Source organism: Littorina saxatilis, linkage group LG7 (assembly GCF_037325665.1).
Source record: "Littorina saxatilis isolate snail1 linkage group LG7, US_GU_Lsax_2.0, whole genome shotgun sequence".
Taxonomy (NCBI): Eukaryota; Metazoa; Mollusca; class Gastropoda; order Littorinimorpha; family Littorinidae; genus Littorina; species Littorina saxatilis.
This window is the reverse complement of record NC_090251.1, coordinates 33175065-33193033: the sequence shown is the minus strand read 5'-3', so window position 1 is coordinate 33193033 and position 17969 is coordinate 33175065. Positions and strand designations below refer to the sequence as shown.

General features: G+C 47.8%; 1 protein-coding gene across 1 annotated transcript in view; it reads right to left on the bottom strand.

Annotated features, from left to right (window-relative positions):
- LOC138971224 (nuclear pore membrane glycoprotein 210-like) overlaps positions 1–17969 on the bottom strand; it is a 69060-nt gene that overhangs the window by 11900 nt on the left and 39191 nt on the right. Inside the window, exons 27-39 of the mRNA XM_070343906.1 lie at positions 11901–12039; positions 11148–11210; positions 10486–10665; positions 9270–9350; positions 8713–8844; positions 8006–8158; positions 5998–6089; positions 5135–5309; positions 4564–4736; positions 3279–3363; positions 2717–2849; positions 1287–1420; positions 559–679 (exon numbers count right to left, since the gene is read on the bottom strand). Coding sequence (XP_070200007.1) covers positions 559–679; positions 1287–1420; positions 2717–2849; positions 3279–3363; positions 4564–4736; positions 5135–5309; positions 5998–6089; positions 8006–8158; positions 8713–8844; positions 9270–9350; positions 10486–10665; positions 11148–11210; positions 11901–12039 — 1661 coding nt within the window. The remainder of the gene's footprint in view (positions 1–558; positions 680–1286; positions 1421–2716; positions 2850–3278; positions 3364–4563; positions 4737–5134; positions 5310–5997; positions 6090–8005; positions 8159–8712; positions 8845–9269; positions 9351–10485; positions 10666–11147; positions 11211–11900; positions 12040–17969) is intronic.

Sequence of the window (17969 nt, the reverse complement as noted above, 5' to 3'; positions counted from 1 at the left end):
CCTGTGTAAACTTACCCCCATTTTAAGACTCTGTTTTTTCAGATTTTTTTATCATAACCTGTGTAAATTTACCCCCATTTTAAGACCCTGTTTTTTCAGACTTTTTGATCATAACCTGTGTAAATTTACCCTGATTTTAAGACTGTTTTTTCAGACTTTTTGATCATAACCTGTGTAAATTTACCCCCATTTTAAGACTGTTTTTTCAGACTTTTTGATCATAACCTGTGTAAATTTACCCCCATTTTAAGACCCTGTTTTTTCAGACTTTTTGATCATAACCTGTGTAAATTTACCCCCATTTTAAGACCCTGTTTTTTTCAGACTTTTTGATCATAACCTCTGTAAATTTACCGCCATTTTAAGACTTCCTCCTTTTTAAAACCTGGTTTTCTCAGATTTGTTGATGTCTTAAAAGGGGGTTCCACTGTATTTACACTACTATCAAAAAAGGTGCAACTTTCTCAGCCCACTATCAACCAGAAATAAAGCGCAAACAGAGAAGAAATTTAGGTAAGAAAAAACTAAGAGAGAAATGAGCGAAAGAAGTGGCCTTACCTTTGATGGCTGATGGCGCCGTGAAGACGACAGAGATGAAGGGAGAGGTGGCATCAGGGTTGGTGGTCAGGTGTTTCACGGTATGTTTCACTTTAATCTGCTCCACGGGAATCACAGTGACCTGACAGCAACCAGAAACACTTGTCATTATATCACATTAACAAATGTCAGTGACCGCTCGTCTCTCCACCAAAGCTTAGCATACTCAGGCTAACCCAATGGTATGCAAATCTTTTTTTCACCTCTCGTCTCAGTGACCAAACTGTCCTAAGTTTAGCACACTCAGGTGAACCTAATGGTATGCCAATCTTTTTCTTCTTTCAACACTGATATGTGAAGAGGAAGGGGGGATTTAGATTTTACTGCAAGGAAAGTTTACCTTAAAAAAGTACAAAGAAAATGACTCCATTAATCACACAGGAAATTGTTCATCATTAACCAATGGTGACAGACCTAGTAATGCTCTAAATTTAAAACACCTCTTCATGTTCTTTTTTACAAATTTCTTACAAATATGGTTTAAGTGAAGGCCAAAGTAAGCTCTGACACAAAGATATACCCATAAGCCCTCTTTTTTGAGGATGAAAGTCGCTTGTTCATTTCAATGCTTGTTATTCTCTCAGGTGCCAGGAGAATGGTTCCGAATAACTCTCACTTACTCCATTACACATGTATGCATTTTAGAGCGCTTACTTCCCTTTGGTTATCAGATCCATAAGCACTCTTACCTCTGTATTTGTAACAATGTCGGCGGTGACAGCGTAGGTGAGAATAGAGTGTCCCACTGCCACGGCCTGCGCCACACCTGTCTCTGTGTCTACCTGTACGGCGCCTCCCTCACTGTGCCAGTCACCTGTGTCACCTGTAGTCAAGACACACAAAAATGTCAAATCAACTGCATTTGTGTCTAAAGGATGCTAGCGTTTAAATCAGTATAAACTCTCGACAGGCGCAATGGCTTGGTGGTAAGACGCCGGCCTCCAAAACGGAAGGTCGTGGGTTCGAATCCCGGCCGCGCTAGGTTGGTTAAGGTGAAGATTTTTCCGATCTCCCAGGTCAACTTATGTGCAGACCTGCTAGTGCCTTATCCCCCTTCGTGTGTACACGCAAGCACAAGACCGAGTGCGCACGGAAAAGATCCTGTAATCCATGTCAGAGTTCGGTGGGTTGTAGAAACACAAAAATACCCAGCATGCTTCCTCCGAAAACGGCGTATGGCTGCCTAAATGGCGGGGTAAAAACGGTCATACACGTAAAAATCCACTCGTGCAAAAAACACGTGTACGTGGGAGTTTCAGCCCACGAACGCAGAAGAAGAAGTATAAACTCTGTTGAAAATTCCAAGTACAGTGGTACCCGTTTGAAGACCTGAAATCTGATTCTTAAAGGAAAGATAGTCGTAAAATGGAGGTAACTTTATAGACGCTATGAAGAAAACGTTTGAGAAAATGAGGTCATTTAGTACAAGAAGTCTTAAAATGGAGGGTCATTTGAGAGAGGTTCCTTTGTATTCCTGTTTGCCTTACTCAGTTAATGCTATGCCTGTGGCTAAAATATGCAGCATTTCCATCCATATAAAATCTCCTCTGGGGGCGGGGATGTAGCTCAGTCGGTAGCGCGGTGGATTTGTATCCAGTCGGCCGCTGTCAGCGTGAGTTCGTCCCCACGTTCGGCGAGAGATTTATTTCTCAGAGTCAACTTTGTGTGCAGACTCTCCTCGGTGTCCGAACACCCCTGTGTGTACACGCAAGCACAAGACCAAGTGTGCACGAAAAAGATCCTGTAATCCATGTCAGAGTTCGGTGGGTTATAGAAACACGAAAATACCCAGCATGCTTCCTCCGAAAACGGGGTATGGCTGCCTAAATGGCGGGGTAAAAAACGGTCATACACGTAAAATTCCCCTCGTGCAAAAAACACGAGTGTACGTGGGAGTTTCAGCCCACGAACGCAGAAGAAGAAGAAATCTCCTCTGGAGTCAGAGAGTTAGACAAATGACAAATTCAAAGACAAATTCTTTATAAATGAGGGTAATGGCAAAAGCAAACAGGTGCCTTTTTGCATACAGCCATCAAATTAATCTAAGCATCCTGAGACTCAATGAATGTTACTGTTTACCCCATCCCATTTCCACGCATTTTTCTCAGTTGCTTCTGACCTCTGGTGGTGACGATGGGCGTGTTGAAACACATGGTGGAGCCCAGTGCCAGCACAGCGTGGGCAGGTGTGATGGCAGGTGACACAGGTATGCTGATGTAGTCCGCCACCCAGGGGTTTCTCTTGTCCCACACCTGTAACACACACATCATCAATTAATAACAATCACATCATTATTTGCATTTATGTTCGATTATGCTTTTGATTGTTGTCTTTGTGTTATGAGTAATGCGATATGGTGCCAAAAGACAAATGTCCATGTTTATGTACAATGAAAATGGACAGAAAAGTATTCTTATCTTATCTTATCAAAACTCATTCTCCTTTGAGTACTGAAGCACCTGCACATGAAATCGTTTACATTATGAAATATTCTATCCTGCCCTGGAAGGCATTAAGTAGAACATGTTAAGGTATAGATTCTTTCTTCTTCTGCATTCATGCGCTGGAACTCCCCAGTACACACCTGTTTTGCATGAGCATTTTTGTGTGTATGGACAATTCTTTTTACTGCTAGATGGCAAAGCACACATGACATGACAAAGCAATGTAATCAGACCTACCTTGAGTGTTGTTTGACCCTCCTCTGCTGCTCGTACCACCAGGGAGTTGTTAAAGGCCCCGTTTGACACATGAAGCAGATCATACCTGATAGACACGTAGACACGTCACTTAAATGCCCACCTGCATCACAAAGCACCAACTCTACAAGTAACAATAATGCTGCTGGATTTCACCATTTCTTGACACCAGAATCTCACAGTTACAAAATAAACCAGAATTTCACAGCTACAGTGGAAGGAGGGGCTTTAAAGACCCTTCAATTAAAGACTTCCTCCTTTTTGAGACCCTTCTTTCTCAAATGTTCTGTTCATAGCCTCTGTAAATGTACCTCCAGTTTTAGACTCACTCTCTCTAAGACCCCATTTTCTCAGATTTGTGAAGGTCGTAAAAGGGGGTTCCACTGTATAAAATCACACAACAGAAAAGCAGGGAACAGGCAGACCACAGTAGGTCGTAGAAGGGGGTCCCACTGTATAACATCACACAACAGAAAAGCAGGGAACAGGCAGACCACAATAGGTCGTAGAAGGGGTTCCACTGTATAACATCACACAACAGAAAAGCAGGGAACAGGCAGACCACAATAGGTCGTAGAAGGGGGTCCCACAGTATAACATCACACAACAGAAAAGCAGGGAACAGGCAGACCACAATAGGTCGTAGAAGGGGGTCCCACTGTATAACATCACACAACAGAAAAGCAGGGAACAGGCAGACCACAGTAGGTCGTAGAAGGGGGTCCCACTGTATAACATCACACAACAGAAAAGCAGGGAACAGGCAGACCACAGTAGGTCGTAGAAGGGGGTCCCACTGTATAACATCACACAACAGAAAAGCAGGGAACAGACAGACCACAGTAGGTCGTAGAAGGGGGTCCCACTGTATGACATCACACAACAGAAAAGCAGGGAACAGGCAGACCACAGTAGGTCGTAAAAGGGGGTCCCACTGTATGAAATCACACAACAGAAAAGCAGGGAACAGGCAGACCACAGTAGGTCGTAGAAGGGGGTCCCACTGTATAACATCACACAACAGAAAAGCAGGGAACAGGCAGACCACAGTAGGTCGTAGAAGGGGGTCCCACTGTATAACATCACACAACAGAAAAGCAGGGAACAGGCAGACCACAATAGGTCGTAGAAGGGGTTCCCACTATATGACATCACACAACAGAAAAGCAGGGAACAGGCAGACCACAATAGGTCGTAAAAGGGGGTTCCACTGTATGAAATCACACAACAGAAAAGCAGGGGACATACAGACCACAACTGAACTGACCTACTACACCTGATGCCCAGCTGCACGTTAGTGGCATAGAACGTCTCCCCCACGTCGTCATGGTAACTGACAGAGAACTGCAAGGTGACCCCTACTGGCACAGCAGGTAAGAGGGCGCCACTGGTCTTCATGCTGGTGTCAAGGTTCAGCATTAAGTACGACACTGGCTTCACCTGTAACAATAAATATGTGCCTTGTTTGACCAATATGACATTTTCTGATCATTTTCTCGTATGTGTGTACGCGCATGTTTTTGCTATCGTACATCGCTGTGAACTCTGGTCAGAAGGTGTGATTCATAAGTATTCATTTTTATTATTATTATACAAATGGAAGGACAGTGTTGTTCCCAGCCTTAAAGGACAAAAGGTCAGGTGGACCAGAAATGAAAATATGTATCGGTCTAAATGTCCTGCTTTGTCTGCTTGATCCTGTCAAAAACTAGCGGACGATCCACCGGCCAGGGGATCAGACCTGTGCATCCAATCAAACAAAGCATGCATCAATGACCGAGCCCTAGGAACAACATTGGAAGGAGATTCACACAACTACGTTGTCTCTTCTGACTGACCTTGACCAGAAAGACGAGGGTCTGGTTGATTCCAAACTCTTCCTGCGCCGTGACGTGGACAACAGCCCTGCCGGGGATGGGACCCGACACAAGCTGGCCCGATTCACCCACTCGCACTGTGGGTACGTCGCCATTTTGACTCACAACGGAGTAACTCACGAAGGCTGCGGCATCTCTGAAACACACAATAGGAACGATCAGCACACTCAATGCGGAATGAACAAAACATATGCTCCCTGAATGGCGGGGTAAAAACAGTCATACACGTAAAAATCGACAAAAACATGAGTGAACATAAGAGTTTCACCCCATGAATGAAGAAGTAGAAAAAGAAGAACAAAATGAATATGACGCACATCTATAAATCCTGACTTGCATCAGTTCTATAAAGAAAAATCAATTCTTTTTCAAATTTCATCAAAAAATGAGAAACATCATGGTATAAAAGTTGTTAGTTCACAGACGTCTTCATCAGGTTTCAAATCATTCATTCCCTACTTAAACATTGTGACTGAAGTAGTCTCAGTCAGCCAAGGTTAACATGATCAACAAGCCAAAGTTTTGAATCGATGGCAGTTTCTCTGCTTTATAAATAATTTATATTTTTCTGTTTTTCAAAAATATACAATGGTTTTGTAAAAGTAACCGACACAAAGACAGACATCTTCATAAATATCTGTATTTAATTTAATAAAATAATAAACCCTCCCACCCTTTCTCTATGTTAGTCTTACCTGAATCTGACATTTTTAATAATACATTATGTACCACTCAAGCAACTCATTCACATGTGCTTAATCGTAGCACAGTTACTGACTTTTCCTTCCATGAAATCTAATCCAAACGACAAAAGCAGGGCAGACCTGTTGGTTTTGATGACAGTCTCTGTGTTGGGGGTCAGTCTGATCTGACCATCACAAGTCGGAGGATTGGTCAGCTGCAGTTTGTCAAACACCTGCCACACAGACGTATAGGTAAAAAATGTGTTAGCAAACTGAAATCCCAACAAAATTCTGCATTATTTATTTTGAAACAAAGTCTGCATGAAGGTCCATTGAAGTCACACGTTTCAAAAGTAACTGACACAAAGACAGACACCTTAACAAATGTGAATCAGTATTGAAAGGTACACTCTTTCTTGTGAAAACGCCATCTCAAATCTGTCAAGCTTTTACATGGGACAAGGCTATTCCTCTACTTGGTCACATACAGCAGTCCCTCTCATGAACGGACACCCTTGGGCCATAGCAAAACTGTCCGTACATTGCAGGTGTCCGGTCACGGGAGGGGTGACCACACCACCCCCTCCCCCATACACTCACACAGAGACACACAAACAACAGGATTGAGTCTATGCTAATCACTTCTTGTGGCTACTAAACAATAACAATAAACTCCTAATACTTCTTTAAACGTTCTGTAAAAATGACTTAAAAGTGTTAAAAAGAAGAGATAAAATAAATCCTCAAGGCAGTGAACACACTCACCATGCACTGACATACGAAAGCAGCCACACAAACACAGCACAGAGGAGCGTGTGCAGATGCTTTGCAAGAATAAGCTTGAAAACCAGTTTGAATAAAAAGCAGCAGATAGAGCTGCATGTCATAATCATGTAATTTATTTTCTTCTTGTCTGGCTTTATTGACTGCATGCCGATCATGTGGCATGGCAGTGACTTTTCACTCTTCAGTCGGAAATATACTGTACATAACACAGCTCCCACTCTCCCTCACCAATGCCTACCCCAAGCCTTGACAACTGATGCTTGGAAATTGTGTGGAAGAGTACACCTCTCTATTTCTCTCCAATGCTCTTCCTGCTGACATGCAGTGACACCGGACACCCCACCGAGTTTAGCCAGCTACCCCTCCATCCCCCCCCCCCCTCCCTCTCTCTCACTCCCTCCAGCCATGTACTGTTTGGGGCTGTGGCCAGAGAGGCCAGCTGCACTGTTCACTCAGAGCAAAACCAGTTGACTGTGTCGTAACTTTTGACAAAGCAAGACAACTGAAGGGTTCACAGATTAGGCAACCGACTCACTGGTCAAGGCTGAGGGGAAACAAGAGTATCTTAACAATGAAAGAGGTTACACACAGACACACGATGCTGAGAACTGTGGCCGGTTTTTCACTCTCTTTCGCTCAGGACCTTCATCGACTGTGGTTTCTGTTGTTTACGTCCAACAGACAAGAATAAAGAGCACAGTGCAGTTTCATGTTGGCATCTTCGCATGTACTCCACTCCTGACTAAAACTACCCCCCCTCCTGATGGGTACACGTGCACTCAAGTTATCAGTGACTGTCATCACGCCATTGCGGCTGTGATCTTTGTACCAAGAGCCGGACTGCTCTGTTATCGATTTTGTTGTGGTGAAAATTTGACGATGGTCTGTCCGTACATTGGAGGTATGACCTGCTGTTGGGACCGAAAATGAGTGTCCGCGTCCACGTTTTGCAGGTGTCCGTTTAAGGGGGGGGCAAATTTAGAAGAAAAACACTCCGTGCCGAGCAAATGTGTCCGTACATGTCAGGTGTCCGCTCACGCCGGGGGCCGTACATTGCAGGGACTGCTGTACCAAAAATAAAGAGCCCGGGTGCTCTCTGAGCACAGTGGGGATTTCTTTTTGAATGAAGGAATAAAAAGCCACTGGTTGCATTTGCTGACACAATTCATCAAACAATTCCCACTGTGCACACAGAGCACCCAGACTGTTCATTTTGGTATGTGACCAAGTGGAAGGATGGTCTTATCCCATGTAAACATATGGCCAGATTTGAGACGGTGAGCTGAACTGTTTTTCACAATCAGGAAGGTGTTTTTAACTAAATCCCCACAACCCTCCCACCCTCTGTCTCTCTTAGTCTTACCTGTATCTGAATATCATCACGCAGGGCACTGCGAGAGATCTGCTGACTGCTGCCGTCTTTGGCCCGCACCTCTAGCGACACTGTCACATGACCTGTTTCCTTGGCAACCACTTGCTGTGCAAACCTGTCTTGTGGACTCAGTTTGACCCCCTTCTGTGCATACAAAATCCGTCAAACGATTAAAAAATGATGGCTAGAGACTAGAGTATCGTTTCACAAGCTACGATGAATTGCAGTATAATATCAACAACAACAAAAACCATTAGTTTTGTTACGTTACAACTTAGGAAAAAATAGAGACGAGAAAACTCGGACAAGAGTGATCCAGAGTACACGAAGACAAAGAAAAAGCCCCTGAGAAGTGATATGAAAATAATACTTGCATGATAACGATGATAATATTTGCTCATGAAACCGTTCTTCCAAGTTCAGCCAAATGTTAAGCTATAAGCGTGATAACCAAAGAAAATTCTCAGCCATGCACGTTAAAATTTCAGATGATAAGATGATCATGTCAGCTTTTGGTTGAGTTTGTGCCCAAATTTCTTTTCTATTAATGGTTTCCTGTTACTTATTTTGAACTTAATCTAACATTAATGTTGTTTTAACAAAGATGACGGACAGAAAGAGAGAGAAATAGAGAGAAACAGAGAGAGAGAAATGAGGGGGCACTACAAGAAATGTTTTAATGGAACAAAGGAACTGACCCCGTGGTAGACAGACTCTAGGTGCAGCACCTCCCGACTGTTGACCGACCAGGCAAAGGTCAGGGGTGGGATGGACGATCCGAATGAGAATGGAGTCTCATGTTCTGTTATTCCCACAGCATACACTGGCATCTGAAAATAGCAAAAATGACCAAAGACATCAAAATTAGGCTGTTTTTTTATGACAGTTCAAAAGCACCACAAATTATGAATATTCAGTTGAGCAATCAAATATATTACAACAGAATAGTACATTGCTGGCCATCCAATTCAAAGAAAGGAATTGACAAATTGTTGACCAGTCAACATAATCAGTTTTGGTGGTCTGTGAGATTTTCTTTATTTTAATCAATATTGTAATATCAATAAAATTCAGAAAGTAACTGGTTCTGTTCTTATTCTACAGACACTGCTATTGTCACAGTGAATTTAACTTTTTCTGACTAGCTCTACGGCTGATTTTCTTTCTTGACAAAAGCTAGGCAATTTTTTTTTGGTAGAGAACAATAGACTCCAGACGAGGCAGAAAGAGAGGTTCATCAGGAAACTGTTCTTACCCTAGTGCCTGTTTGGAGACGAGACAGAGGCGAGTAGATCCTGATTCCTCTCAGTGGCACAACATTCACAATGGCATCATCCTGAAAGATATATTCAAACAAATATCGGTTGATTGAAATGGATGCTGGTTAGATTTCAAAATATTGTACACCATTTTTCATGTTTCCCACGCATGAGAGAAGTCCTGCTACAGATTGAGTAGACATTGTACATGTATTCCACATATAAGTTCATTTTTAGTTCGCTTTTCATTGCATGAGAAAGTCTCCTGGAATTTCGCTGAGAGTTTTAAATACAAAATCATCTGATCACTTTAAATTCAATCACCCTTTAAATCTGCAGATGCCTACTGCTTACCGCTAAGACACAAGAGTCACACAAGTTATCCTGAATGAAAGTAAAAGCACACAGAAAAAAATGTCAAAACTTAACTTTTTCCAGAAATGACCACAACATTTATCCCTTTGACAAAACAAAATCAGTCCTGACTTTTCCACCGCAGCCAAACCACTGACCCTGACTACTGTCAAACCACATCTATACCTCACAAAAATGGTAACATTAAACACATTTTTTTTTTTTTAAACATTTACATTTACCCCCATTTTTAAGACTACCTCCTTTTTACGACCTGATTTTCTCAGAATTTTGGAGGTCGTTAAAACTGTATAACATAAAGAAAGACATACCGTGGACTGGGTGGCCGAGTGGTAACGCACTTGCGCTCGGAAGCGAGAGGTTGCGAGTTCGACCCTGGGTCAGGGCGTTAGCAATTTTCTCCCCCCTTTCCTAACCTAGGTGGTGGGTTCAAGTGCTAGTCTTTCGGATGAGACAAAAAACCGAGGTCCCTTCGTGTACACTACATTGGGGTGTGCACGTTAAAGATCCCACGATGGACAAAAGGGTCTTTCCTGACAAAATTGTGTAGGCATAGATAAAAAATGTCCACCAAAATACCCATGTGACTTGGAATAATAGGCCGTGAAAAGTAGGATATGCGCCGAAATGGCTGCGATCTGCTGGCCGATGTGAATGCGTGATGTATTGTGTCAAAAAATTCCATCTCACACGGCATAAATAAATCCCTGCGCCTTCAATATGGGCACAATATAAATTGCATAAAAATAAAAAAAAATAAAAATAAATAAATCCCTCCGCTTAGAACTGTACCCACGGAATACGCGCGATATAAGCCTCATATTGATTGATGGTTACCTGAGAGTAGTCAACCGACGCTCCAGTGAGAGGATCCACCCCAACAGCCTTGCCCACCACTCGTGTTGTGCCCAGCGACAGTGCTTCCAACAGACCACTGGACGACACTGAAGAGATGTCCGAGTTCGCAATGCTGAACTGAACAGTGCTCTGTGGCTGAGGCCCTCCCACAGCGATCACCTGAAAGAGCAGTGGTAGAATGGTTAGAATTTAAGATTTTTGCCATCATGGACAGATCATTTCTAATCCTTGAAGCCCTCCGACAGCGATAACCTGATAGAGCAGTGGTAGAATGGTTACAACTTCAGATTTTTGCCATCATGGACAGACAAATTCTCTGTGGTTGAGTTTTCAGTCATTTGAAATGGCAGTGGTTGAATGGTTAGTAGACACAAGCAGAGTTGGATTTCACAATGGTGAAATTGAACAGTGTTCTGTGACTGTGTCCTTACTACAGCTATTAGTTAAAACAGCTATGGAATAGTGTTGCAGAATACATAAAGTACACACACAAAAACTCCCCATGTATATTATTTTCTCATTAGTTAAAATAGGCATAGAATAATGTTTCAGAATACACATGTACACACAAAAACTCCCCTGTATATTATTTCCTTTCAGAATTATCTGGAAAAAAACCCGAACATAAAGTGAAGCATTACCTGAAACTTGGCTCCGATGATGAGAGTAATGTTCTTGGGCTCCAGTCGCAGAGGGGGAAACACCTGCAAAATACGGCAAATAATTAAATTATACCTAAATAGGGTCAGTATAACTATAAGCATGTAAGAAAGAGACTGCATGGATGTGTGTTGAAGAGAGCCCTAAAGAGGGGTGTGATGTTCTGAAAGTTCAAATAGAAGAAGTTTCTGAGCTAGTAAATTTAAGCAAATGTCTTCAATAGTAAACTTGTCAGTTTGTTTGTTTGTTTGCTTAACGCCCAGCCGACCACGAAGGGCCATATCAGGGCGGTGCTGCTTTGACATATAACGTGCGCCACACACAAGACAGAAGTCGCAGCACAGGCTTCATGTCTCACCCAGTCACATTATTCTGACACCGGACCAACCAGTCCTAGCACTAACCCCATAATGCCACACGCCAGGCGGAGCAGCCACTAGATTGCCAATTATAAAGTCTTAGGTATGACCAGGCCGGGGTTCGAACCCACGACCTCCCGATCACGGGGCGGACGCCTTACCACTAGGCCAACCGTGCCGGTAACTTGTCAGTTAGTCAACTAAACTTATATATTTGTCCACAAGAAACAGCTAGTTATACCAATATACATCTACAGATTTTAAAACAAAAAGAAAACAACAGCAACCAGTTCAGGTAAACTCTTCATCAAATTTTCATCAGACAGTCACAGACTTCTTCAGATTTATCTTATTTCACAAAAGCATGGTTATTACCTCAATGGGTTTGGGAAGACTGAAGATGGTCTGACCACTGGGCAAGCGAGCCGTGGCGGTCAGTGTAGTGTGACCAACCACTGAACCATGAACTGTGTACAGCGCTGACACCTGATCCCCTGATGGGCCTTCCACTGGTCTGAGGGGAAAAAAACCCAGAACAGGTATCAAGTGTTTGTGTTGTAAGTCTAAACCTCATTGCTCACAGCAAATTCTAGCAAATAATAATTAACCTCAGGAATTAAAAAAAGTCAAAAGATGATCATGTGACCAGGACTTCCCCAATATTGTACCCAGACATTTTCATAACCCTTAGCCCAGAATGCATACATGCACATTTGCAAACATCTAGGCATAAACATTAGGAAGAATGCAACCAATACAAAAGACCATGAAAATTTATATTAATTTTCTTATTTATTTATACTTACCAACACAATGTTATTTTGCATATAGCCCCTTAACTACCGAAAGAAAACGAAAGTGAAACTAGAGTTATACCCCAGAGTGACCGCCCTTTGCAGGTGGCGCCAGCAGTGCTTGGCGCCAAGCGCTGTCAGCTGGAATGCGGCACAGGCAACGCGGGCGCGCCACTTATCACTTCACCTATAAAACCGAATAGGCATGTGAAGAGGGGAGGAGGGAGGGAGCAATAAGAATAACATTGTGTTGGTAAGTATAAATAAATAAGAAAATTAATATAAATTTTCATGATTAATTTAGATTTACCAAGCACAATGTTATTTTGCATAGAATACCACCGAGGAGGTTGGGATCCCATGCCTTATCACTCCCAAACGAAGGTTGGCAGAGCAGGGGGAAGGCAGAGGTGCACGCACAGTGAACACCTAAGGACCTGGCCCCTGTCTGAATGAACCAAGGATTTGAAAATATCCACATATCTATGGTAAGAGACAACACTCACCTAGAGAGAGACCAGAGATTGTGAGAGAACAGCTTTCTTGATGCCGTAGGTCTCGTCTCCCCGTCTAGCCGAGAACGTGCGGAGGTAGAAGTCTGTGAAGGTAGACACAGACCTCCAGTAGGCTGCGTGCATGACTTGAGTCAACGGCACCCCCCGAACGAAACTGAGTGAGGAACTGATGGCCCGGATCTCATGTGCACGAACCGGAGTCGTTCGTGTCAGGTTAGCGTTTTTGTAAATTTGTTTGATCAGAAAAACTAACCAGCGAGCAATCGTCTGCTTGGAGATATCTCGTTCCATGTTAGGCAGAAGGGAGATAAACAAGGCTCGTTTAGTGGCCCTATGAGAAGCAGTACGGTCAAGGTAGGCCTTTATGGCCCGAACGGGACATAAAAACCTATCCGGATCATCAGAGTCAAGGTCCCGAGTGAGAGAGGGAATGACAATGGGGGCTGAAAACACATCAGCCAGTTGGTTTTTTTGCTCTGAACTCAGGCAAAAAGGAAAGAGTCATGGACGAAAGGTCAGGGGCAAACTCGACATCGTGTGGGAGACCACTAATGGCGTGGATACCACTGACTCTGCGAGCAGTTGCGAGCGAAACAAGAAAAACGGTCTTGAGAGTGAGGTCCCGAAGGGAGGCAGAGCTCAGAGGTTCGAACGGAGGAGACCTCAAGGCGTTAAGCACGAGGAAAACGTCCCATTTGGGAAAGGTGACTGTTTTGCGCACAGAACGATTCTTAATTCCGTCGATCAGATTGGTGATGAGGGAAGAATGAATAAGATGGAGAGGCCTAACCCCCGTGGCAGCCGCGATGGTACTGGTGACCGACGATTTGTACCCTAAGAGGGTACAAGCTTTGAAACCTTTCTGTAGATGAAGGGAGGAAAGGAAATTAGCCAGCTGGGTTGGAGAAGGCTGTAATGGGTCAAATTTCTTTCCGGCAGCGAAGGAAACCCAAGTGGACCAGCGTAGGGAGTAAAGGTTGTTAGTAGAGGGACGCCGAGCGTCAAGAGACAAGGAAACAGCGTGTGACGAAAGTCCTAATGTTCGCAGTTTTGACCGCACAAAAGCCAGGCGGTCAGGCGGAGGGAGTCGGGCGCGGGGTGTGGTATGCCCGATCGAGGTTGCAGGAGACTGAGCGAGTCGAGATTGAGGTCGAACGGGGGAACGTGGGAGAGCGCGACCAGTTCGGGGAACCAAGCTGCCGTGGGCCAAAAGGGCGCGACCAAAAGCAGTGTGGGCCTCTCCTGAGCGTACTTGGCTAGGACTCGGGTTACCAGAGCCGTCGGGGGATAGGCGTAGGCTTGGAGACCCGACCATGGCAGAGCGAATGCGTCCTTTCCGAAGGCCATGGGGTCGTGAAACGGACTCACGTACAGAGGGAGTCGCTTGCTGTACCGAGTGGCAAAGAGATCCACTAACGGAGTGAACCAGTGGGACCACAGAGGAAGAAGGGCCTTGTGGGAAATGGTCCACTCGGTCGGCAAGATCTGATCTCGGCGACTGAGGAGATCCGCGAGGGAGTTCAGTTTCCCCGGGATGAACTGTACTGAGAGGAGGATGTTCTGCTGGAAACACCAAAGCAAGATCTGCTCGGCCTTCAACGAGAGGGACGTTGAGTGTGTGCCCCCCTGGTTTTTCAGGTAAGCTAGGCAGACTGTGTTGTCCCCGTGAAGGAGAACAGACTTTCCCCGAAGGGTAGGAGCAAACTGAAGGAGAGAGAGGCGAACTGCCTCCATCTCGAGGAGATTGATGTGGAGTAGAGACTCCTGAGGGCTCCAGAGGCCGGAGGTCTCGAGAAGATCGAGGTGAGCGCCCCAGCCGGTCTTGGAGGCGTCCGTGAAAAGAAACACCTGAGGGGCTGGGGGCTGGATGGGTACCGGGGTCCTCAGCCACACCGGGTCTAACCACTGAGAGACAGCGGCCAGAAACCACGGGCCCAGAGTGATCACTTGCGAGTAGACAGGTGGTTTCGAGGACCGGAGAGCGACTTCTCGTTGGAGGGGACGCTTGAACACCCTCCCCAGGGGAAGGAGGGGGGAAAGAGATTCCATCGTACCCAGGAGTTGGCAAAGGTGACGAAGGGTCACGGTGCGGCGAGCACTGAGTCGCGCAATCCGTGACGTCAGGGCGTCGAGACGGGCTGAGGTGGGAGCCACCGTGTAGGCCACCGTGTCGAAAGACATGCCCAAATAGACAAAAGATTGGGACGGGTGGAGGTCGGACTTGGAGTGGTTGATCAGAAAGCCCAACTCTGAAGTCCAGTCCATGACCAGGCGCGAGTGAGTCCGACAGAGGGACTGGGTTGCCGCCAGGGTCAGCCAATCGTCCAGGTAGAGCTTCAGGCGAACTCCCTCCGCCCGGACCAAGGCAGCCAGTTCTCTGGTGACCTTGGTGAAAATGAGGGGGGCCAGAGACAGACCGAAGGGGAGGGCCCGAAACTGGTAGACCACCCCTGACCAGACGAACCGGAGGAGGTGTTGAACGTTCTCGTGGACCAGGATGTGAAAATAAGCGTCCGATAGATCGAGAGACGTGGCCCAGTCCCCCGGCCGGATGGCAAGTCTGATAGAGGGGGGAGTCTCCATCTTGAAAGGAGACTTTTGAATGTGTTCGTTCAGAGCAGAGAGGTCGAGAATCGGCCGGAACTCGCCGTTCTTTTTGGGGACCGTGAAGAGACGGGCGTAAAATCCCGGGCCGGGGTTGGACACCGGGAAGATGGCGCCTTTTGTCAACAGGTCCCGGACCTTTGCGTCCAGAGCAAGAGCCCGAGAGGGGTTGCTTGGTTCTGGGAACGCAATCGGGACGCCCGTGAGAGGAGGGGGGGAAACCAGAGGGAAGGAGTACCCCGTCCGTACCACTCTCAACACATACTGATTTCGAACGTGTTTTTCCCAAGCCGGGAGAGCACGTCGAAGAGAGCCCACGGAGGACAGGAGAGGGGCGGGGTGTTGGGAGGGCGAGCGGGGCGAGTCAAAAGGGACCCGAAGAAGGCTGCCGCTTCTGGGGGCCCTTCTGCCCTGGTTTCCGGGCCTTCTGCCGCTTCTGCCCGACGGGCTGAGGGCGGCGAAAATTCTGAGATTCCGGTTGCCGAGTGGGCCGCACCGGTTGAAAAGAAGAAGTTTGAGTGGCAGGGGGGCGGAAATCCTTGGGTGGGTTGCCCTTGTGACGCTTGGGAGGAGGGGCAGAACACGTCCGCGACCCTACCAAGAAATCTGACTGACGCCGCTTGTGCGACTGTTCAACCACGGCCTTGACAGTACCGGGATGAAACAGTGCAGACGGCGTGGTCAGGGTGTTCCGCAAAGAACGCCGTTCCTCAGGTGAGAGATAGGACGACTTAAGGTGTGCGTCCCGGAACAGCGCGAGCAGCTGTGCTCTGAGACGGAGGAGAAGTTCCGTCTGAGAGGTCATAGCGGCCCTAAGGGCAGAAAAGGCGTGTCCGGCCTGGTTACCGTCCACCTGGGCTAGGGGCGTGAAACCAGACCGGAGGTTGGAACCGGAGGCCACCGTACCCGTCGAATTGATGGCAGCGTCTGACCAATGCCATGCATTGGAGAGACATTGAAGAGAGTCGCTGACAACCCCCTCCAAATGCGAAAAAGCCAACGGGGTCAAAGCGAAGGAGGACACTGCAGGGGCAGAGCCCCGAAAAGGTTCGTTATCGGCACCCACCGCCTTACTGGTGTGTTGAAAAGGGAGGGTGCTAGCGTCGAACGCGAACTGACCCCCGCTTTTACAAGTCATCCTAGGGAAAGAAAAAGGATCCCTAGGATTGGGGAAAGAGGGAGCAGTGTCCTGGGCCTCTGGGGGGACAGTGCTGCCAGTCTTGTCCGAATCATTAGACCGGAAAGACTGGAGCACGAGGTCCCACGCCAACCGAAGGTTAGGGTGACAGGTCAGTCGTAGGCGCGAACGCCTGTCACTCAGGGGACCCCCCTGCATGGAGTCGAAGGCCGCCCGAGCGTTAGCCTTAGAGGACTGGCCTTCGGAAAACGCCCCGTCTCCCAACTTGTCCGCCAACAGGTTGAGGAATGTGGTTGTCACCGTGGACCTGTCGGCAGACGGGTCCTCAGGGGAAATTTCCTCTGACTCAAAAAGAGCCAGCGGAGGAGAAGGAGGACACCCATGGCGTGGAGCCGGGGGAGCCGAGGGGTTCTCAGAGTGTGTGGTTGACGGTATAGAACCGGAACCTCCTCCCCGGACTGCAGAGGAGAGAGAGTCAAGCTGACCCTGGACGGAGCGCCTCAGAGAAAAGAGTTCCTCCTTGAATGAGGACATCATTGAAAGAAGACTGTTTGAAGATGTGTCAGCAACCTTAGGAGGCTGAAGATCGGGATACAGATCGTCCTCGGACGAGATGTCGTCGAACTCCCGAAAGGCGGAAGGCAGGCCAAAATCAAAGTCCTGGGGGTGGTCAAAACCAGAGCCCGCCAGAACCGAGGAGGTCACTGCCTGTGAGGTATGTCCCCCATGAGGGGGGGCCACATCAGAACCGTCCCGGGCCGCGGGCCCGTTAGGAGGAGCGGCACGGGAGCTGTCCCAAAACGTGGCCCCGTTCAGGGCAGCGGCCCGGGCCCCGGCCCCGTCGGGGCACGGAGCCCGGGCCGGGGCCCACACCGGGCCCGGGGCCCGGGCCCCGCCAGAGCACGGGACCCGGGCCCCGACCAGGCCAGCGGCCCGGGCCCCGCCCAGGCCCGCGGTCCGGGCCCCGTCCAGGCTAGAGGCCCGGGCCCCGTCCAGGCCCGCGGCCCGGGCCCCGTCCAGGCCAGCGGCCCGGGCCCCGGCCCCGTCGGAGCACCGGGCCCAGGCCCCGTCAAAGCACCGGGCCCGGGCCCCGTCCAGGCCAGCGGCCCGGGCCCCGTCCAGGCCAGCGGCCCGGGCCCCGGCCCCGTCGGAGCACCGGGCCCAGGCCCCGTCAAAGCACGGGGCCCGGGCCCCGTCCAGGCCAGCGGCCCGGGCCCCGTCCAGGCCAGCGGCCCGGGCCCCGGCCCCGCGAGAACACGGGGCCCGGGCCGCGGACTCGCCCAGGCCTATTGACCGGGCCTTGTCCAGGCTCGTGGTCCGGTCGGCGTCCCCGTGATTGGGAGAGGAGCGGTCAACCGACATGACCAGGCCATCTAAGTCCGATATCACGCAA